Source organism: Chrysochloris asiatica, unplaced genomic scaffold (genome assembly GCF_000296735.1).
Source record: "Chrysochloris asiatica unplaced genomic scaffold, ChrAsi1.0 scaffold00070, whole genome shotgun sequence".
Lineage (NCBI taxonomy): Eukaryota > Metazoa > Chordata > Mammalia > Afrosoricida > Chrysochloridae > Chrysochloris > Chrysochloris asiatica.
In genome coordinates, this window is record NW_006408588.1 from 8,069,487 (window position 1) to 8,093,520 (window position 24,034).

The 24,034-nt window shown below is 40.4% G+C and overlaps 1 protein-coding gene across 1 annotated transcript in view; it reads left to right on the forward strand.

Annotated features, from left to right (window-relative positions):
• Window positions 1-21,393, forward strand: part of STON2 (stonin 2) — a 184,709-nt gene extending 163,316 nt beyond the window's left edge. The window contains exons 4-6 of the mRNA XM_006864751.1: window positions 558-2,396; window positions 19,242-19,444; window positions 21,310-21,393. Coding sequence (XP_006864813.1) covers window positions 558-2,396; window positions 19,242-19,444; window positions 21,310-21,393 — 2,126 coding nt within the window. The remainder of the gene's footprint in view (window positions 1-557; window positions 2,397-19,241; window positions 19,445-21,309) is intronic.
• Window positions 21,394-24,034: the final 2,641 nt, after the last annotated feature.

A 24,034-nucleotide genomic window follows, 5' to 3' on the forward strand; every position in this document is an offset into this window, starting at 1 on the left:
AGTGTTCTTCTTCAGAATAGATCTTGAAATGCTCTTTTTGATGATGAATCATTTTAATAGGAGATGGTTTTCAGATTTGAAGATTAGAATATATGTCTTAGACAGAGTAAAGAAAACATCTATGTTAGAAAACTATATAAAATGAAAAGGTAATATAAAAGTTAAATTACAAGTGACCTTGACCCAATCAGTGCTTCAGCATTGATTGGACCAACATCACTTTTTGGTGTGGCACTATAGGGTAGATAAGCACCGGACTGCTAACTATAAGGTTGGCAGTTCAAACACACCACCTGCTTCTTGGAAGCCCTATACAGGGTTGCTATGGGATGAAACCAACTCAACAGCACTTAACAACAACAACAGCATGTAATGGCTGTAGTGTGATGGCTAATTACAAAATTATGAGAGCCATGACCATATTTAGCATTCGCTAATGTAATGAGCTGCTTTGATTTAAATTTACTGGATTTCAAGTAAAAATCTAGTAATCCCTGATTCCCATGTGTACTCAGTTGCAACAGCAGCCCCTCATATCTTCTCCCTATTTTTTCCAGACAATTCCTCCTCACTGCAGGAAGATGAGGAAGTAGAGATGGAGGCCATCAGCTGGCAGGAGAGCAGTCCAGCCACGAATGGGCATCCTGCCATTCCAGTGACCTCTACTCATTTCCCCAGCTGGGTCACTTTTGAAGATAATGAAGTCAGCTGCCCTTTGCCACCAGTTACTTCTCCTCTGAAGCCAAACACACCTCCGATTGCATCTGTGATCCCAGATGTACATAATAACTCAACTGGGTCTTTTAAGAAGAGGGAACGTCCCAAGAGCACTTTGATGAACTTCTCTACAGTTCAGAAACTAGACATTTCCTCCTTGAACCATCCACCTTCCATAACGGAAGCTCCCCCTTGGAGGGCAACTAATCCTTTCCTGAATGAGACTCTGCAGGATGTGCAGCCCTCCCCTATCAATCCTTTCAGTGCTTTTTTTGAGGAGCAGGAGAGGCGCTCCCAAATCAATTCCGTTTCTAACACCACAGGCAAAAGCCAAAGAGATTCCCTCATTGTCATCTACCAGGATGCCATCAGCTTTGATGAGTCAAGCAAACACCAGTCACATTCTGATGCTGTTGAAAAACTCAAGCAGCTCCAAATTGATGATCCCGATCACTTGGGCAGTGCCACACTACCTGACGATGACCCAGTATCCTGGATTGATCTGGATGATCACCTGCCTGCGTCAGTACTGCCCCAGCCCAGGGACGGATGGCCAATGATGCTGAGGATTCCTGAGAAAAAAAACATCATGTCTTCCAGACACTGGGGCCCTATCTACATCAAACTTACAAACAGTGGTTTTCTGCAGCTGTATTATGAGCAGGGCCTAGAAAAGCCATTCCGTGAGTTCAAGCTGGAGATTTGTCATGAGATTTCAGAACCCCGCCTCCAGAATTATGATGAGAATGGTAGGATCCACAGCTTACGGATTGATCGTGTCACCTATAAAGAAAAGAAGAAATACCAGCCCAAACTCGCTGTGGCCCACATAGCAGAGAGAGAACAGGTGATTAAACTGGGCACTACCAATTACAGTGATTTCCTTAGCTTCATCCATGCAGTTCAGGACCATCTCATGGATCTGCCGGTGTCGTCAATGGACTTGAGCACAGTTGGCTTGAACTATCTTGAAGAGGAGATTACAGTGGATGTCAGAGACGAATTCTCTGGTATTATGAGCAAAGGAGACAACCAGATTCTCCAGCACCATGTGTTGACGCGGATCCATATTCTCAGCTTCCTCTCAGGGCTTGCAGAATGCCGCCTGGGCCTCAATGACATCCTCGTCAAGGGGAACGAGATAGTTTCCCGGCAGGACATCATGCCTACCACCACCACAAAGTGGATCAAACTCCATGAATGTCGTTTCCATGAGTGTGTGGATGAAGGTGTATTCAGCAACTCCCGGGTTATCCTGTTCAACCCTTTGGATGCATGCCGGTTTGAGTTAATGCGGTTCAGGACAGTGTTTGCCGAGAAGATCTTACCTTTCACGCTCAGGACGGCAGCAAGCATCAATGGGGCAGAGGTGGAGGTACAGAGCTGGCTTAGGATGTCCACTGGCTTCTCCTCTAACTGTGACCCTCTCACTCAGGTTCCCTGCGAGAACGTGATGATTCGTTACCCTGTGCCTAGTGAGTGGGTAAAAAATTTCCGCAGGGAAAGTGTCCTGGGGGAGAAGTCTTTGAAAGCCAAAGTGAACCGAGGGGCAAGTTTTGGCTCAACTAGCGTGTCTGGCTCTGAACCTGTCATGAGAGTAACTCTGGGAACCGCCAAGTATGAGCATGCCTTCAACTCCATTGTATGGAGGATAAACCGACTGCCTGACAAAAACTCAGGTAGGTAGAGGTCTTTCTTCTGTGGAAACAGCTGCAGAGGTACAAAAGAATTGGGCTCAAAGTTCTAAATCCTGTTCCTGAGAAGACTGTGCGTGTTTTGTGTGTGGTGAGTCATGATGGAGGGATAGCAGGACCAGAAAAATTCACTCTGCCTTTCACCCCCTATTCTCAGACTTTCCTAAAACTATGTAGTAATATTCTCTGCAGATCTGCTAAGCAGCTTGCCAAGGCAGCTTATGAGTGTTTATCATTCAGTTATTAGCTATGGTACTGGAAACTGTCCATTTCCAGATCCTTAAAGCATCTGGGTTCTGAAGAGATAGATGCCTTTCCAACTATGCCCACGGTGTAGGTAAAAAGGCCAGTGTATGGCTAGACTGCTGAACAATATGTGTAACAAGTTAGGTTTATGATTCCAGCCACTCTACGTAAGACCTGTCAAGCATAATATCTCGTACTCAAGAGTTTGGCTCTGGGACCTAGATTCTATAAAGCAAAAGGTGAAGGAAGAGATATTTAAACAAACATCTCCCTCACTCCAGAAAAGAAAAACAAACTGACCAGCCCCAGATAGCCTGTCTCCAGCTATCATAAAGAAGGACTAGGGGCTATTTTTGTGCTTGAGTGAGCCTGAAAGGAAATGGCTTTGCTTGTGGCTGCAGTGAGATAGTGGGAAGTGACAGAACTGAGGAGAAGCTGGCCTGCTCTGATGACTCCACTGGCCACAGTGCCTGTCATCATTTCAACGACTTCTCTTCTTGTTTGTGTAAATGTTGTCCATCTGGGGTCCTGGTGTAGTGCTGTAGGATAAGCACTGCTCGGTGGTTCAGACCCACCAGCCAGGCCTCAGAAACCCTGTCCAGTGTTGCTATAAGTCAGAACTTATTCGGTAGCACTTAACAACAACAACAACAGCAATAACCTGCTACCAAAAGTGGACATCCTAAACAAGCGAAAAGAATAAGGTTTAGAAGAACTCTTCATTGAAATGTTATATTCCTATGCAGATATCTTCCCCACTGTCGCTGTTAAATCATCACAGTGTGCTTAGGATCTTCCTTTCTGGTTCTGAGTATGGAGTGGCTGTGTTATGCCCTCGATGTGTGCCTTCAGTATGGATTACATGTCAGCATTAAAGAAAACAAAATTCTCATAACTGCACCAATAAGCAGTATCATGGTAAACAGAGAAAAGATTGAAGGTGTCAAGGACTGAATTTTACTTGGATTAGGGGCCCATGTGCTTAATGCAATACATTGTCTGATTTCATGAGTGTTGATTGTGGATCCAGATAAAGTAAAACCATTGACATCTTCAGTCTTTTTTCCATTTATCTTGATGCAACTTATTTGTTCAGTTGTGAAGTCTTTAATTTGAATGTCATCTTCTTGCTGTTGTTAAGTGCCGTTGAGTTGGTTCCTACGTATAGCGACCCTGTTTAGGGTTTCCAAAGCGTTAAAGCTTCTCTGGAGCAGAAAGCCTCTTGTTTCTCCATTGGAGCAGCTGGTGGGCTCAAACCGCAGACTTTGTGGTTTGCAACCCAGTGCTTATTGTATGGAAACAGCCACTCCAAATATCATCTTTTGTTGTTGTTGTTGCTGTATGCCGTGGAGTCAGTTTCGACTCGTAACAACCCTGTATAGGATTTCCGAGGCTGTAAATCTTTACGGGAGCAGAAAGCCTCATCTTTCTCCCGCGGAACAGCTGGTAGTTTCGAATTGCTGACTTTGCAGTTCACAGCCCGATTCGTAACCACTACGCTACCAGAGCTCCTTAAATATCATCTTAGGCAAGCAAAATCAACTGTAGTAAAATGCTTCCACTTTGGGATTTTGGAGCTCTGGTTTCATTGTCTTCTGCCATTAAATATTGTAGAGAAGTTCTTAAAGTGTTAAAAAGCAAATATTACTTGGAGGACAGAGGTGTGCCATAATGTTTTCTGTCACCTCATATACCTGGAAAATACGGAAGATCCAGGAAGAATTCATGCCTTTGAAGGATATGTTGTCAAAGAATAGTGAATATACCAGGACCACCCGAAGAACGAACAAATGTCTTTGAAGAAATCCAGCCAGAATGCTCCTCTGAAGCCAGGATGGCGAAACTTTGCTCACATAGTTGTTATCAGAAAGGAGCAGGTCCCTGAAAAAGGACATTGTACTTGGTAGAGGGTCAGTGGAAAAGAAGACCCTGAGAGAGATGGGTTGACAGAGTGGCTGCAACAGTGAGCTCTAACGTAACAGAGTGAGAATGGTGCAGGACCGGTGCTTCATGCTGTTGTATTTGTGGTCATTATGAGTCAGAACCAACTCCACAGCAGCGAACAGTAACAGCAACAGCAAGAAATGATGTGATGATAAGAGGCAACCTGAATGGGTCACCTCTCCAGGCAGTGGACTCCATACAGGAGGGCGTTCTGTGTCAGACACTGGGTGTAGCGGAGCAAACTGAAGAGACAATTGAACCTCTGTGTTTGAGGCTAGTTCCACCAGCCCCTGTTTCTGTACTGACAGAATCTTTTTAAGATAAGGTCTTCCTCTCCGGACTTGCTTATTCTCTTTCCCTCAAGTTCACACAGTTTTCTCCTGGTGACATTCCACAGCCACAAGAATTACTAAGCAGAGAAAAGAGAAACCCTGAATTCTCTTTTGGCACAGGAGTCTTTGGGAAGAAAATTAGTGTTTGATGTGTGAAAAGTGTGACATGGAGAAACATAACTTGGCCTCAGGTTTATGGTTACTGGAATTTTTTAGTTCTTTCAATATACTAAGTATGGGTTCACATTCCTTCAGTGTGGAATCATTGGCTTTTTCAAGCTGAAAAGACCCTTGAGGATAATTTTGTGAAACCTCTTCAGTTTACAGGTGAGAAAAGTAAGGCCCAGGAGGTCGTGTGAGTTCTCTGAAGTCGCACAGGTACACCCAACGGTCTTTTCACTATGTCACAGCTGCTTCCTCTTGTTGTTGTTAGTGTCATCAAATTAGTTCAGACTCACAGTAACCCTGTATAGGGTTTCCAAGAAACAGCTGGTGGGTTTGAACTGCCAAACTTTTGGTTAGCAGTCCAGTGCTTATCCTATAGTGCCACACCAGGACTCCAGTTACATGACAACAAGTGGATGCAACTTGAAATAGTTTCCACTATGAACATAGAGATTCTCAGTTTCCCTAACAAGGACATATACACTTTATCGCAATTGATTTGGAGTACTTTTTCTTAAATATTTAAAAGCAAGCGAGTTTTCATTTTCAGCATCAAAGACTGACTGACTACCATATGCAAAAAAAGGAATGAAGTGGGAAATGTAGGAAGGATTTGGGTAGCTCACAGAACTTAAGGAGAGGTTAAACACGCAGGCATCAGAGAAGATAGTGTAATTCTGAAAGAAAAAAAAGAGTAATTCTGAAAAACTAGGTAGTAGGATGGATGTCTCCTGAGGTTGAAGCCAATGGGATAAGTCATCACAAGGCATTATCTGTCCTTAGGCCAATTGACTCAAGAGTCACAGGGATGGCAGGGCACTTTGATTGACATGACCACCAAGATGCCATGCAGTGCAGGGAAAAATTTAGTTTGCAAGGCACAAAGAAGAGACCGTTACTCAAACAAAGGGAATGAATATGAAGCAGGGGAAAATAACAGCTCTTCAACAAACACTTTTTAAAACACTTTACAATATACACAGTAAGTAGTTTCAAGTCCAAGTAAATGTACCTTATATATTTCATGTGCTTCCAGATTACTGTAAACTTTTTATTTTTAATTCTTATTGTGAATTGAATGAAGGTGTACAGACAAAATCACCAGCTTTACATTCTACAAATCATTCACTTTGTTTCATCTCAATGATTACCATCCCCTCCTTGCAAGAACAGTTATTCTACTTCTCCCTGTGGTTCCTCGTTGACATCTTATATTTCACAAATGAACAAAGCAAAAATATTTGATGCACACATATGAAACAATATATATTCATTTAAACCTACAAAGGGCACATTCTGCAAGCCAGTCTCCTACCTGCAGACACCCAGCCTTACTCAGTCCATGGGCCTAAAACCCACAGGCGCTCTGTTTTTCCATGCTGCCGCCTCTGCCACCATCTCTGCTGTCAGTACCTTTCTAGGTAGAGATCTCATGCTGTATTCATGCTATTTCTTCTTGATGGTCCTGGGATCGTCTGTTCCTGAAATGAAAGATTACCCCCCGCCTCTTTTAGTTACACATCTTCTACAGTTACAGTTTTGGCAATCAAAATTAATCCTGCTAACAGTTACTCACAATTGAATCATAATCTCCTATCAGCATCATCCCCAAGCCTCTTTCACCAGACCCATCTGAAAAAGAGAAAAACTATTCAGTGGGAATTCTATCTTACCCTTACTCATTCTGAAGCTAAGCACACCCATGAAAGCTTGTAAGCAGCCACTTCATGCCTTTATAGCCCCTCCCCCATTTTTGAATTTTTGATAGTCTATGTCTAAATTGCCCACCACCATCATTCTGTTGTGCATAGGGTTGCTATGAGTCCGTGCTGACTTGATAACACCTAACAACAACCCAGTACACTGAGAAGACAAACATGTTCCTTGATAGGAAGAATCTTCCATGCTGATTGGAATTTTGAGCAGCTGCACCCACAAGCAAAAGTCCAGTTCACTAAGTTATAATAAATTACACTTGCTCTCAATATCAAACATCTTTTTTTTCATCTGGTTAGGTTCTGGCCATCTCAGCCCTAGACATCCAAGCTAGGCAAATGAGGACCAGCTGCAAGTTTGGGAATTCATACATACTTCCCTGCACTTCAGACCAGCTGGCCCCTTCTCTCTCAACCCTATACCAAATTGGCTAGATCAGTGCTTATGGGCTCAGGAGCTCACACAACTCCCTAAACTTCAGATCAGCCAGCTCTTCCTCTTCTCTTTTCATCGCTAGGTCAATGGGTGCCAATGGAACAGGGCCAAACTCAGCCCATGCTTCATAGCTGCATTTTCCACATGTCCACTCACAAGTAGATAGATGGTCACCATTGGCATACTAGAATGCTTGTGGGTTCCCTTTAACACACAGTCCTAGAAGGGGGTTTTCCCTGATGGGTTGACTTTTCTTGCCTTGATGCCTCCAAAGCAAACAGCTTGCTTGAAACTCAAAAAGCCAGACAGTCCACTTTTCTCTAGTCTGTCTTTCAGTAAGAATCTTCTGTTCTCCCAGCAGTTGTGGATTGGTCTGCATGTCTGTTTAAATGCCTGAGTCCCAACTCAGAAGATTTTGGATGGGAATCAGTATTCCATATAAGGCCCCATACTCTACAAAGACTTAACAAGAAGCCTATTTCCCTGGGCAAATTCTAACTCCTCTTTTAACAAATCCAATCATTTATAGACTAAATGCAGACTTAATAAGCATTCTGTAATCATAATTTGAATTTTAATTTCTATCAGATGTGAATGTCTATTTTACAATAGTATGCAGGGGAAAATAATATCCACAAGGCCGTCAGACACATGAACTTTTTTTTCCCCTCCCTTACCCATTCAGCCTATGTCTCAATCCATGTATCTACTCACAGAAAACTGTTGTTCCAAGGTTGTGTATGTATTACTATTTATCTCTATACCATTTAATGCATGCATACCTCCCTGAGTCTTCCCTGTCTTCAGTATCTGCAACTCTACCTCTTCTTGTTTATTGTCTTCCCTGTTCTTGTATATTGCTCTCCCCATTACCTTAGCTAACATGTGTCTACTCTCTAGCCAGTGAGTTACTGTCCCGCCCTCCCACCCCTGGTAACCATCAAAGAATGTTTCTTTTAGTATGGAAATCTTTTCTTAAGCTTTTATAATGTGTTATACAATATTTGTCATTTTGTTATTGACTAATTTCACTCAGCATAATGTCCTCAGGTTCATCCATGGTATGATGTGTTTCGCAGATTCATTATTCTTCAAGGTTGTGTAGTATTCCATTGTGTGTATTTACCAAAGTTTTGTTTATCCATTCTCCCACTGATGGGCACTTGGGCTGCCTCCATTTTTTTGCTATTGTCAATAGTTCTGAGATGTGTGCAAATATATACTTGTGTCCTGGTTCATATTTCTTGTGGCTATGTACCAAGAAGATAGATCATAAGGTTTTTCTGTTTCCAGCTTTCTAAAGAAGTGCCACACTGTTTTCCAGAGTGGCTGAACTATTTTACAGTTGCATCATCAAGGTGGAAAGGTCCCAGTCTCTCCACACCCTTGCCAACATTTGTTATTTTATGTTTTTATGAACTTTGCTATTCATGCTAGTGTGAGGTGGTCTCTCGTTGTTTTGATTTTCATTTCTCCAATGGAGTCCTGGTGTGACACTGTGGGTTAATGTGTTGAACTACAAGTTGTGTTTGTATTGCAAGGTTGGCAGTTCAAGCTCACCAACTGCTCTTTGAAAACCCTGTACAGGGTCACTATGAGTCAGAACCAACTTGATAGCACTAAACAACATCAACTACAGTGGCTAATGATCAGATGTTTGTTGGCCCAAGTGACTTCCTTGGTGAAGTGTTTGTTCATGTTCTGCACCCATTTTTTAATTGGGATGTTTGTCTTTTTCATGTAGAGGTGTTACAGTTTTCTATAAATTTTAGATATTAGTCCCTTGTCTTATATGTCATGGCAAAAAAATTTTCCTAATCTCTGGGCTTCTTTTTCACTCCATTGGTAAAATCTTATGATGCACATAAGTTTCTAATTTTTAGGAAGTCCCGGTCATCTATTTTGCCCTCTACTGTTTGTGTGTTTCTTGTAATGTTTGATAGTGTTTGTATGCCATGTATTCGAGCACCTAAGTTTCTTCCTATTTTTTTTTTTTTAATTTATGATCTTTACAGTTCTAGGTTTTATATTTAAGTCTTTAATCCATGTTGAGTTTGTTTTTTATATGATATGAGATGTGGGTCTTGTTTCATTCATTCTTCTGCAAATGGATTTCCAATTTTGCCAGTACCATTTAATGTGTTTTGGCTCTTTGTTAAAGATCAGTTGACAGTATGTGGATGGAGTTACTTCAGGGTTCTCAGTTCTGTTCCTTTGATTGATATGTGTATCTCATTGTACCAATGCCAGGTTGTTTTGACTAGTGTGACTATGTAGTAAATTCTGAGATCAGGGAGTGACGGACCTCAAACTTTGTTCTTAGCAGTACTTTGATTATGCAAGGTCTGTTTCCTTACCATAGTAAATTTTTTGTGTGATAATTTTTTCCATCTTTTAAAAGAATGGTGTTGGAATCTGGTTTGGGATTGTGTTATATCTATAGGTTGCTTTGGGTAGTATTGACATTTTCATAATGTTAAGTTTTCCCATCCATGGACTTGGTATATTCTTCATTTTTGTCAGTCACTTTTTGTTTCTTGTAGTAGTGTTTTGTAATTTTCTTTGTATAGGTTCTTTTATTTCTTTGGTTAGGTTTATTCCTAAATGTTTCATCCTTTGCGTGGCTATCGTAAATGGTATTGCTTTTCTAATTTCCTTTTCAGAACTGTCTTTATTAATGTAGAGAAATCCAACGGATTTTTGTATATTGATCTTGTACCCTGCCAATCTTTCAATAAGTTCCAATAATTTTCTTGCTGAGTCTTTGGGATTTTCTACATACAGAATCATATTATCTGTAAACAGAGAGAGTTTTACTTCTTTGCCAATTTGGTTGCCTTTAATTTCCCTTTCTTGCCTTATAGCTCTGGCTAAGACTTCCAACACAATATTGATAAGAATGGTGATAAAGGGCATCCTTGTTTGGTGCCTATTTGAAAGGGAATGCTTTCAATTTCATTCCATTGAGAATTATGTTGTTGTTGGTTTTGTAAATATCCTCTGAGTCATGCTGAGGATTTTCCCTTCAATTTCTACTTTGTGAGTGTTTTTGTCATGCATGGGTGTTGGATTTTGTTCAAATGTCTTTTCTGTATCAATCAATATGATCATGTGGTTCTCTTCCTTTTTTAATTTATATGGTGGATTACATTGATTGATTGCTTTTCTAATGTCAAACCATCCTTGCATTCCTTGTATGATAAGTTGTTGAATTCTATTGGCTAGGATTTTGTTGAGAACTTTTACATCTATGATCATAAGGGATATTTGTCTATAATTGTCTTTTTTAGTGATGTCCTTCCCTGGATTTGGTATGAGGGTTATGCTCACTTTGTAAAATATATTCAGAAGTTTTCCGTCCTTTTCTATATTCTAGAATGGTGGTGCTGGCTGTGTGCCATGGAGTCAGTTCTGACCCATAGCGACCCTGTACAGGCTTTCCGAGGCTGTAAATCTTTACGGGAGCAGAACGCCTCATCTTTCTCCCATGGAACAGCTGTTAGTTTCAAACTGCTCACCTTGTGGTTCACAGCCCAATTCGTAAGCACTACACTACCAGAATAGTTTCAGTAAAATTGATGTCAACTCTTCTCTGAATGTTTGATATAATTCACTAGTAAAACCATCTAAGCCTGACCTTTTTTTTGTTGGGAGTTTTTGAATGACCTGATCAATTATTTTTGTTATAGGCCTGTTCAAGTTTTTACTACACTCTGTGCTAGTTTAGGTGTAGGTTGTGTTTGTCTAAAAAATATCCATTTCTTACAGATTTTCAAATTTATTGGAGTACAGGTCTTTATAGTATTCTGTTATCCTTTTTATTTCCATTGGTTCTGTTGTGACATCATCTGTATCGTATCTTATGTGTATTATTTACATATTTTCCTTATCATTTGCTAGATTTGCCAGTGGTTTGTCAATTTTATTCATTCTTTTAAAGACCTAACTTCTTGTCTTGTTGATTATTTTTCCATTGCGTAATTCATATACCTGTACTCTCACTATGAGTCAGACTGACTCAGTGGCACTTAATAACCACAGTCTTACCATGTCTTGTCTTCTGATAACTATAGGCTTAATTTGCTGGCCTTTTTCTAATTTTTGGAGATACTGTGTTAAGATGTTGATTTTAGTTCTTTCTTCTTTTTGGATGTGTGCATTTATTTCTATAAATTTCCCTTTAAGCACTGCTTTTGCTATGTCTTACAGATTTTGGTATGGTGTCTTTTGTTCTCATTTGCTTCCAGAAATTTTTGTATTTCATTTTTTATTCTTTCTATTACCAGTAGTTTTTAAGCAGCACGTTATTCAGTTTCTATGTATTTGACTTTGTTTCCTTCATCTTCCTATTGTTATAGCACTGTGATCTGGGAAGATGGTTTGTAATATTTTGACATTTTAAAATTTATTAAGACTTGCTTTGTAACCTAATATATGGTCTGTTCTGCAAAATGTTCCCTGTGCACTGGAAAAGAATGTGTATGTGCTGTTGTTGGATTGAATGCTCTGTATAAATCTTTGGGGTCAAGTTGATTGATTATATTGTTTAGTTCCTCTTTGTCTTTGTTGAGTTTCTTTCTGGTTGTTCTGTCCTTTCTCAAAAGTAGTGAATTAAAGTCTCCTACTACTGTTGTTATTGGAGTCTTGGTGTGGCACTATAGGCTAATGTGCTGGACTGCAAAGTTGATTTGAACCTCAAGATTGGTGGTTCAAGCTCACCAGCCATTCCTTGGAAACCCTAAAGGGTCGCTATGAGTTGGCACTTCCTCAGCGGCACTTAGCAATAACAACAAAAAGTGACAAGCACACAACTCCAAAACAAAAACAAAAGCTGGCGTATTCTAGTGGTCCTGAAATAAAGATTTCTATCGTATTAATTCATGAAGCTAAGTGTGACTCAGTTTTTCAAATGAAATTAAACTCCTTCACCATAATTTTACTTACTTTATAATTAAGTAAGTGTAAGTGGTGTGGCGTTGGGGGTTAATGCGTTAGAGTTCAAAGCCGTTTGAACTGCAAGGTTAGCAGTTCAAGCTCACTAACTGTTCCTTGGAAACCCTATACAGGGTCGCTATGGATCGGAATCAACTCGATGGCACTTTACAACAACAACATAATTCAAAAGTTTGAACTGAAGCTGATATTGCCTAGTAAAAACCACACATACAACTAAAAAACTACTGTTATGCTAAGGTAACTTCTTTGGAAATTATTCTTTAAAAAGTCAGACTAAAATTTCAAATGTATAACTGAAGAAAGTAACATTTTTACCCTTTCTGATACCATTCCGTAATTCTAAGTGTTTTTAAAGCTGGATGCTTCTGTTGTTGTCAAGTGAATTCCAACTCATAGCGACCCTGTGTACAGTTTCCAAGGAGCAACTAGTACATTTGAACCCCGGACCTTGTGGTTCGATCTGACCTTGTGGTCCAGTGCTTTATCCCATAGTGCCAAACCAGGACCTGGATTGAATTCTGGGTGACATTGCCTTGTGTGTCAATTTCTGGTTGTTGTCTTCTGTTGGTTCTCAGTCCAAAAGACTCCCTTTAGTAGTTTTTATAAAGTTGGCTTGCTTTTTCCAAATTCCTTTAATTTTTGTTTATCTGGAAATGTTCCTATTTTGCTATCATATTTGAGGGATAGTTTTACTGGGTATGATAGTTTTACTGAGTCTTGGTTGGTTGTTTTTTCTTTCAGAGATTAATAGATGTCTGTCTGTTGCCTTCTACTGAGAAATCAGAGCTTAAACTTACTGGTTTTCCTTTATAGGTAACATTTCAGGTTTTTTTCCAGGCTGCTTTCAGAATTTTTTTCTTGTCTGTGATTTTGGAGAGTTTGAATATGGTATGTTTTGATGATTTTCCTCTGGGGTCTGTCCTGTCTGAGATTTGTTCAGCTTCTTGATTGCCTATTTTCTCATCTTTCATAATGTCAGGAAAATTTTCTTGCAGCTGCTCTTAGACTATCTTTTCTGTGCTTTTCTTTGTCTATTCCTATTCTAGAATTCTGATCATCCATTGGTTATTCCTCTTTATGTTGTCCCACATGAATCTTAAGCTATCTTCAATTTTTTTCATTGTTTTTTCTGATCGTTCTTCCAGATTACTAATTATGAAGAGATTAATCTTCCAGTTCTCTAATTCTCACTTCCATTGATTCAAGTCCACTCCTTTACCCTTTCAATTGTTTTGTCCATTTTGGATATCTTAGTATTTATCTTTTGGATTTCTGTTTGCAGGTTTCGTATTGCCTCCAAGCCTTTATGTATTTTGTTTGATTGTTCCTGTAGCAGTTTTTTGAATTCTTCTTTGTTTGATTCAACCTTTCTGTCAGTTGTGTGGAGATACCTAAATATCATTCTCCTGAATTCTCTTTTAGCTACTTCTAGTGCCACGTTTTCAAAAACCTTTTCTACCTCTGCCTATTGATTATTTGTTTGAGTTCTCTGTCTTGTTACTTCATGTGATCAGAAATTTTCTGCTGCTTTCTAGGCATTGTAGTATTGTTGTAATTGTGTTAATTTGATGACTGTATGTTGGTGTTTTCTTAGGCACTCACTAACTGCCTTCTAAGGAGCTCTGGTAGCGTAGTGGTTACGAATCGGGCTGCTAACCTCAGTCAGTGTCAGCAGTTCGAAACTACCAGCTGCTCCGCGGGAGAAAGATGAGGCTTTCTGCTCCCATAAAGATTGACAGCTTCAAAAACCCTGTACAGAGTCTCTGTGAGTCAGAACCGACTCCACGGCACATAACAACAACAACAGCTGCCTTCTGGTAGCTGTGATCAGGAGATGAGCTTGTATGTCATTTTCTGTTTTTGTTCATACAGTTCCATTCAGAGTAGATTTAGCTGATGTAGGTTGTATTTGCTGCTCTGGTATATGGAAGCTGTTATCGACTCTTACCCAATTGGTGGGGCTCTAAAATGTATTGCTGTGGCTTGACTATGTGACCCCAGTTGCTGTCTCCTGTTGGGTGAAGCAAGCAGAAGGAAAACAAGGAAACCAGTCAACACAGCTAAAATTGAAAGTCAGTGGTTTTCTCTCTCAGAGAGTGGTGTGCTGTGCCACCTACTGGCTTCTTGCCTTCACGGTCACTGACAAAGTTCAAGATGGCCATGCTGCATCCAGCAGGCATGCACAGGTCACCAGCCTCCTTTCCTTCCTCACCAACCCCCCTCACTTTTTTTCTCGACCCCATGCATCCATTCAGCCACCTCTTCTAGTGAGAGCCAGCCCAGAGCTTGTTTGGGTTAACTATGCAAATTTTTATCAGGTCCTGCTCTAGTGGAGTTGGTGCAAATAGCTCCTCGCCAAGGCGCACATCTTCTGAGTGGCTCAACTCACCCAGAAAGCAGGAGATTCCATGGAGTGTATACTGGTATGAAAAAATTAAATTGCACCATAATCTTCACACCCCATTGACAGTGAATGAAGTTAGCCTAAATATCTCCATGCCTACATTTACCCAGATTGGCTGTACAAACCCAACCCCAAGTGCAGTGAGCTTAGACGATAGACAGCATGAGCCAACAGATCAGTACTGCCAGTTTTGCCAAACCTTTAGTCATAGTTGGATTGTCCTAACCCCAGCCAAGACACCACGCAGCCATCTTATAATCCAACATGGTTCCTGCCAGCAAGGCTCAACCCAGGGATGCACGTGTACAGCTCCCCTCTCTGTGTTCTCCAAGGGCCTTTCATGCGCTCTACTTACCTTTTCTAAATCTGAGAGGGCGCCCTGCCAACTTCAAATCTTTCACCACCACCACTCCCACTCCCCCCACCAAGAAATCAAACATTCTGTCCTGCTTTCTGTGCTGCAATTCCAAGCCTCAGGAAACCAGGTGAGGAGAAAGCCATCTCAGTATGTTATGTCTTCCATGGGAAATAGAAATCTGGATTTTAATGTTAAATTTTCTCAACTTCAAAGAAGATAGCATAATTTATGGGCCTATTAATAAGTTCATTTTCATGAATTAAACTATACCAGCTTTTAAAATCCAACTCCCCTATCTGTTCACCAGTCCTCCACATCTAATAAAAATCTAGACGGGCATGCTGCTTTCATGGAGTTTGCTGTGATTGCACATTGATGGAATGAGAAGTTGTTGTTTAGTGCTGTCAAGTTAGTTCCGACTCATAGTGACCCTGTATAGGGTTTCCAAGGAGCGGCTGGTGAACTTGAACCCCCGACCTTGTGGTTCAACTGACTTTGCAGTCCAGCACAATAATCCACAGCACCACACCAGGACACCGGTGAGAAGAAGGGGTATAACTTCTGTAGAAAGCAGTGATTTCTCAATATTCCAACAATGATACAATTCGAATTAATTAGATAAAACTACTGATTAAATTGTAATTGAATTGAGAGACTTTTTTCCTGTATACAAAGAGTTTTTAAAGGTTTATGGAAAAGTGGCATTGAAAAATAATGGGATTTTTCCATGAACTGTTGGAAGCTCCCTCATACTTTGAAGTGATCTCATTCGATTACAAAGAAGAGTTTCGAACATAGTTCAGAGTCAAAGCGTATCTGAGTTTAATTCCTAGTTGTACCATTTAATGGCTGTGTGACCTCCGGCAGTTTTCTTAGAAACCTTTTAGAGACTCTTTGTTTTATTCATGGATAAAATAGGGCTGTTAGTACCTAGTTCATTAAAAATAAAATTGATGATTTTAAGTGTTTCGCTTAGTACCTAGCTTCTAATAAGTAGTCAGTAAATGATAACATCTGTGATACATAATAATTCATTTTTTAAATATTGAATAGATTCATTTTCATATAATGTAATTTTTACTATTATATGTAACTTACTTAATTTCCTTTCTTAAAAACCAATAGAATCTTTGTTTAAATTTAAACTATTTAAATTTCCCAAAACATCACTCCTAGAAATAGCTATTGAAATATATTAAATTTTTGAAACAGAGCAAAACAAATACTTCATTCTGTAATGTTTTCCTTGGAGACTGGGAGTATATGTCTTCATTTTCTGAGATTAAAGAATCCTGCCCAAGCCAATAAAGAGAACTGGAATTGTTTATTTGGGGGAAACTTGGGAAACTAAGAAGCTGTTTCATTTCTGTAATTAAGTCAAAGCCATATCACAGCCATTTCATGGTGTTTATCCAGAGCTAGTTGCTTGTCCTGGTGTAGCGCTGTAGAAGCACTGGACTGGAGCACAAGGTCCATTTGAATCGTAACGTTGATGATTCAAACTCACCAGCCACACAAACCCTGTACTGGGTCAGAATGAGTTCGAACCAACTTGATGGCACTTAACAACAAACACAAGTTGCTAGTAGGGATTCCTGCTGCTTATTAATCCATCGCTAGGAGCTCCGAATTGAACTGCTAACCACAAAGTAGGAGTTCAAATCTACCAGTCACTCCACAGGAAAAAGATGAGGCTTTCTGCTCCCAGAAGATTGACCATTTTGGAAACCCTATCTATACAAGATCACTGTGAGTCAGAACCAACTCCACAGCACATAACCACCACTAACCCATCTCCACTCCTGTCACCTGCAAACCTACTCTTGGGGTCCAGGAGGTTATGATTCAGAAAAAGTGGTTCAGAACCCTCGGAACCCAGATTCCTGGGCCACTTTCTAGCTGTGGCTTTGGGGAGTTCACGTTCGCTCCCTAGCCCTGTGTTTCTTTATCTGTGGAATGAAGATCGTATTATAATTCAATGATGTTATGGAGGTTTAATGCGAGAATCTGTGTAATGCATTTAGCACAGTACCTTACACAGGGAGCCTAGTATATGTGTCCTGTTCGATCTGGTCAATGATGATGATGCCACCATTGTTATAGTCATGAAACTAAACTCTCTTTCTCCTCAAAAACCTGACAATCCTCAATAGCGAATCAAATCTAAAAGTTTTATCAGTGGACTTAGTTACAGGTTTATAGAACTTAAAGCCACAAAGGACTCTGCTTATCATTGTCCAACCTACCCTTTCCTACCCAGCCCACCCCCATCTCCCCAGATAAGGAGTTGAAACCTAGGAAGGTCAAAAGATTTGGCTTTGAGATCTCTGCTGCTTAGCAGGAGAGCTGGAGGTCAAACCCAGCTTTTGTGTCTACCAGTCCACTGTTGGGAGTCCTGGTGTAGTACTGTAGGATAAGGAGCTCTGGTAATGTAGTGCTTACAATTTGGGCTGCTAACCTCAAGGTCAGCAGTTCAAAACTACCAGCTGCTTCTCAGGAGAAAGATGAGGCTTTCTGCTCCTGTAAAGATTTACAGTCTTGGAAACCCTGTACAGGGGTTGCTATGAGTCAGAACCTACTCCACGACACACCACCACGACCACAGAGTACTGGTGTCATACTGTAGGATAAGCACTGAACTGCTAACCATGAGGTCGGTGGTTCAAACCCACCATCCACTCCTTGGAAGCCTTATACAGGATTGCTATGAGTTGGAACCGACTCTATGACACAGAAATTACAAGTCTGCTGTTCCCCCCCAGTGTACCACATGCTTTCCTTACACATAGGTGCTGTTTGTGAGGGTTTTGTTGCACATACCATTCACTCACACAAACATACTCCAAATAATTTTTTAAATATGAAATGCTATTAAGAAAATTCAATTCTATGGAAATCACTATTATTCCAGAAGACTGTCACTGATGTTTTTGTTTTGTGTATCATTTGTTTTACTTTTGGTTGTTGACAATATACAACACAGATTGTACACTAATTCACCAATTTCTGCACGTGCAATCCAGTGACTTTTATTACATTCTTCAAGTTCTGTAGCTATTCTCTCCTTGCTTTTCTGAATTATTCCCCCATTAACATAAGTCACATAGTCTTTACTACTTAAACTCAAGTATTCTGTGGTTATAAGAAGACTTTAGGGGATGTTTTTTTTTTTTATTTAAAGGTTCTCTCAAGTCATTATTTCAACAGCTAGAAGGGAAAAGACACTAGAAAATGATTTAAAGCCATACATACAAAGAAAGATTTTTAGTAAATATAACTTCATGGACAAGTATGTTGTTTGGTGCCATTGAGTTGGTTTCGACTCATAGGTTTCCGAGGAGCAGCTGGTAAACTTCAACTGTTCACTTAGAGGTTCAAACCGACCTTGCAGTCTATCGCATTAGACCGCAACGTCGTCACACCAGGACTCCCAGGACAAGTATGTTGTTGTGAAGTGCCGTCGAGTTGGTTCCAGCCCATAGCAACCCTGTATAGGATTTACAATGAGCAATTGGTGAGCTTGAACCACCAACCATGAGGCTCAAACGACTTTGCAGTCCAGCGCATTAGCCCACAGCACCACACCAGGACAAGTATAAGGGCTAGCAATAAAGTATACATGCTAATTGTTTTGTTCTTTGTGCTTTTAAATGACAAATGTCATTGCTGTTTTATTAGGTGCTAAGTGCCAATGTCTTTTATTTCTTTCTCATAGTCTACAGCCCCCCTATTGGTTAGTATTTGTGTTGTGTTCAAATATCACTTTGACCTGAACAGACAAAATTATCCCAGTTTCTGAGGCTATGGTTTCATTGCTAGGATACCAGGCTGTTGTAATCAGATAGTGTTATATCAAATGGTAGAAAGCCCGCAGAGCTTAACTTCTGACTAAGGCCAACCCTCTGCTACTCATGGGAAGCTCTGAAAGACTGGCAGCTGCAGTGCTTGCAGGCAGCTTGCAGGCCTCCTTTCTTACTCAGGAGGCCCTAGGTGGTGCAACCCTTTACAGTTTGGCTGCTAATCAAAAAGTTGGAAGATCGAGTCCACCCACAGGCACCTTAGAAGAAAGATCTGGTGACCTACTTCAGAAAAATCAGTTACTGAAAACCCTGTGGAGCACAGTTCGCCTCTGACCATCACAGGATCTCTAGGAGTCTGAAGTGAGTCCACAGCAGCTGGTTGATTGGTTCTTACTGAGGTGATTGCTCTGATTACCCTCTTCTGGTTCCTCCCTAAAGAACCTCAGCTCTTCATTCTTTGTTCTTCTTTCATAGCTTCTGGTCACCCACACTGTTTCTTCTGCCACCTTGAACTTGGGTCTGATCGGGAAGTGCCTTCCAGATTTGCCAGTCATGTGGATGTAGAGTTCAGCATGCCCACAACCTCTGCCTCCAAAGCCACAGTAAGGTCCATCTCTGTGGAAGACAAGACGGACATCAGGAAATGGGTCAATTATTCCGCACACTACAGCTACAAGGTATCTGCCAAAGGTTGTTGACCAGTGTTTCCAAATCCGTTTGTCCACTCCACCACCCTCCGTATTTTATCCCTCTTCAGAATATCTGCTGGATGCCAGATATTCTCTTCCTGCCTTAGAGGAAGTTCGCCATGCATAGCTGTGTTTTAGTGTCCAAGAGAAAGTCTTTCTGTCCTTGTGAACAAAAACAGAGCAGTGGAATAAAAGGGTTAATACTACTATTATTCCTTGTTATGTAATGCAGAGCAGTAACCTTCAAAGTCGAGGGGAATGTCTGAAAGGGCTCATTAACCCAAAATTTACATTTCAGCTACAGGAGTGGATTGAGTAGGTATCAATAAAGTTAGGACATATATGACCTGTTCGCTGGGCTGTAACAGGACAAAATGCTGAAGACAAGGTAGTTTCTGTAACAGGGAAGCAAGACTGTTGAGCATGTAAACAAATTTAGGAGTTTTCTGGTATAAATAGAAAGTGATTATGTCCTGAGAAGTTAGAAATCTGATAGGAAACTGAATGCCCAGAGGGAAAAGGAAGTTATTGAAGAAGGATTTCTCAGAATGGTTTAATAGTCTTATATTCCTAATAACACACTTAGATTTCATTTATATAGCGATTTGGTTTTCCTCTAAACGCTTCCTTAACTGTGTGATCTAAAACATTTAAAAACTACCAGTAAGAGCAAATACTCCATCTTGTGGTCAGAAATAAAATTGCCTTTCTTTCATGTAACCCTGATCAACTGTTCATGTCTTGAATTGTTGCTAAGTCAAGCCTCCTGAGTTCCAGGGTGGTGCAAATGGTTAACATGCTGTGCTGCTAACTGGAAGGCTGGGGATTCCAGTCTGCCTACAGGCACCTCCGATGAAAGGCTATGTGATCAAACCTTCCAAAAGTTCAGTCTTTGAAAGCCTAGGGACACAGATCAACTCTGACACACATGGGGGTCATCATGAGTCATGGCAGAGTTGTTGAATGAAGCATCAGCAGTATCCCAGATGCTGTTGAGAACTGCAGCCTTCATTATTTCCCTTAGCTCTAGGATTCCCTGGCTGAGTTATAAGCTTTAGTTGAGGTGTGTCACTTTCAAGACAAAGTTAATTTACAACACTCTTCATAATTACAGCTGCAGTACTATATATAAGATTGAAGCAGAACTGTAAATACTCTAAATACTTCTTAATTTGAAGGTTTCTAAAAGAGATCATGTCAATGACATAGTCAGTGCCAAAGGAATTCATTCATTTGATAAACATTTTTTTAAATTTTTTATTGTGAACTAAGTCAAGGTTTACAGACAAGATCATCAGTTTTACAGTCAACAAATAATACACTTGGTTTCATCTCAGTGAAAATAGGAACCACGGGGAGTAATAGATGTATATATATATTTTTTTCCCCTACTCTTTCTCCCATACCCATGTAACATGTGTCCATGAATCATTTGCTGAACTTTTGTCCAGCTTGCCTACAGTAGTAAACAGGGTATGTCCCTGCCCTTAAAAAGCCTGCATTATAATGAAGCCAGATTAATGCACATGGTACAGTGGGATAGTCACAGGGAAAAGCACTTCCTGAGTCAAGAGCAGCGTCACAGAAGAGGTGACCTTTGAGGGACTGTGCAAGGTAAAGAGTGAGAATTTTCCAGGTGGGTCCTAAAGAGGAAAGAATTCTGAGCCAAGCATGTGCAGAGACAAATCCATGATATACTTAGGGCCTGTAACTTCAATGCAGATAAAGCTCACAGCGTTAGCAAACTTAAAAGAAATCTCCAAGAAGCTGGTAAGGTATTCCCTCTTGGTTTGCTTTTTGCTTTACATGTATTTTCCTACTTTCTAATAGTTCTCTCCCACTTTTCTTGACAGGTGGAAATTGAGCAAAAAGAGAGTTTGAAGTCAGACTTTGAAAGAGATGAGATGGAAAATCCCAAGGAGTGTGGGGTCCAGTGACAAGTCCTACTCTAAGAGACCTTGACCCAAGAGTAATGACAGGATCACTTTCTAAATAGCTGAAGCTCAAAGCACTACCTGTTTGGCTATTCCATGTTGGGTCTCCTTGTATCTTCACAGGAAACCTGGAAGTGGGTTGCCTTGGAAAGGCTGGTTGGTGCTGAGATGTCTGCAGCTCGTGACTCGCCTGAGTTTGGGAGTTTCTTGTATATTTAAGCCTCCTTTTCTCATCCTTGCTTAGGTCCCAGCACTGGTGTGTGGTTTGTTGTGACTGTTAGAGTCAGGAGAAGAATGTTCAACATCAGTGTTTGGCATGGTTTCTTTTTGATGTTCCTTGTCACTTGCATGAGTTTCAGGAAAACACATCTTAGAGAAGTTAATTCACTAAGAATCCTTCTCTGTCTCTCCCTCTAGAAAAGGTTCAGTAAAAAGGTGCAAAACAAATTCCTCTTTTGGTCATGTCCTTTTGTAGATGTCTTCATTCCTTAAATGTAAACACTATGCAACAGATGTTTCCCAGACAGCTTTCATATTCAAGATTGTAAGATTGAAACATGTTCGCCATCTTTCTAAAATTCAGTCCAGAGTTCCCACCCTGATGGACATTTGAAACTAGGGTACTTTCCCAAAAGAAAACTGTTTAAGGAAAAGCAACTTTGAGCTTATTTTCCTACAGTCTGAGGGAAAGGGACATTTAATTATAAGAGTATGTTCAGTTCAGAAGACAACTTCAATCTCAGTAAATTCCCAAATTCACACTGTTAAATACAGTCCATTTCTGATGGCCATGTACTTATAATACCTCAGGTGTTTGGGGAGCTTGTGGGAGATCTTTTTATGCCTCTTAGTCAAAAGTTAGTTGTGTGTCTCTTAACTCAAACTTTACAGGAAATTTAGGCAGAAAGATCATTTAAAAAGCTGTTTGAAAATAAGCTTGAAAGAGCTTTCCCTCCAAGTTCTGAGTCTGATAATCACAGTGTTGGAAGAGATCTAAAAAGCAGAAGATGCTAGGCTAGAAATGGGGGAAAGCCATATGTTTCTAGTGCTGGGAACATTCGATCCTGATGGCAGGAGTCTGAGACACTTAATCTTTTCCCCTTCATCTGTTCCTGCTCACATTCTGTACACTGCTTTGTAATTGTACCTTGGTGTTTTCTCAGCACCATCACCCGCCCCCTCCACAGAGGAATTACTTAGGCCACCCCAAAAGAGCTACTTGCCTAATAATTTAGAGGCATCTTCTATCTGCATATGAAGAATAGGTTGAAGAGACAGAAAACATGCTTACTAAATTTGTAGATGACACAGAAATATACAACTATCCAATTTGTTGGCTGAAAAATTCAAGATTTCATTTGTTCAGGGAGCATTTCTTTAATTCTAATTACACATGGCACTAGGATATACAAATTGCTACACTTTTTTTTGAAGTGTCTGAACATAGGACTGAAAATAAAAAGATGAAATTGGGTAGGTATTAATGAGAAACTCCATACTGTGTATGTTTATGCATGTGTATTGGTGGATAAGAAGAGGATTTGGGAAGACTTGGTTCATGTAGAACCCCCCCCCCACACACACACACACACACACACTCACAGGGACATGTGAGTTCCATTTTGAGTCAGGAATGTATCATGGTATTCCAAAAGCTAATGCTGTCGGTTAGTGCTAATCCAAGGAGCTCTGGATTCTGCTTCCACTCATTCACATCTGGATGGAGTGTTGGGTTTAATTCTGGGAACCACATTTTAAGAGAGACATTAATAAATTGAACATGTCCAGAGGCAAGTGACTGGATTGTGAAGAGTGACTATTCGAGGAACAAGAATAATTGCCCTGAAGAACAGAAAGCATACTGGGAAGGGAATGTGGATGAGGAATTGATATAATAACTGCCTCTAAATTTTTATTGAGCTCTAATATAGAAGAGAATTAGATTTAAAGGGTAATAGAATAAAGAAAGGACATTTACAAATGACAGATATTTGCTTCATTGTAAGAAAGAATTTTCTAATGATAAGAATTATTCTAAAGAGAAATAGATTCAGTTAGTAAAATGTCCTGTTTCTGCAATTGCCCAAAGGCTAAAATAACCATCTCTCCTAGAGTCTATGACAGGGATTTTTAACTCTGCATTTGGATGGCAACGGTCCCGTCTCAACATACATTTACTCTGAAGAGTAATAGGGTTCTAGAACTCTGGTTTTCATTAGTGGGTTTTCATTCTTTCTGAAATACTCATACAGTAGGGACCCTAGCGGTCCCCAAGGCATACCCCCCCCACACCCTTTTACTAAAGGCACTGAAGACTCCTCATTGAATCCTCTGAGTTGGACAGAGTTACCATAGCCGGGGTCACTTCTTCACCTTCCCGACTCCTCCAGGTTTAGAACCTCTCAGATCTCTGCCTCGCCTGCTAGCAGTGCACATACCAGTATATTGATTGCTTTTTTTTATCTTTTTTTTCATTACTTTTTTAACCCAAGAGGTGGAACAATCGTATGTATCTTCATTCAGCATCCAAATTTTAATACATAGAGAAAGAGTCCTGGTGTGGCGCTGTGGGATAATGCATCAGACTACAAAGTCATTTGAATTGCAAGGTCGGTGGTTCAAGCTCACCAGCTGCTCCTTGGAA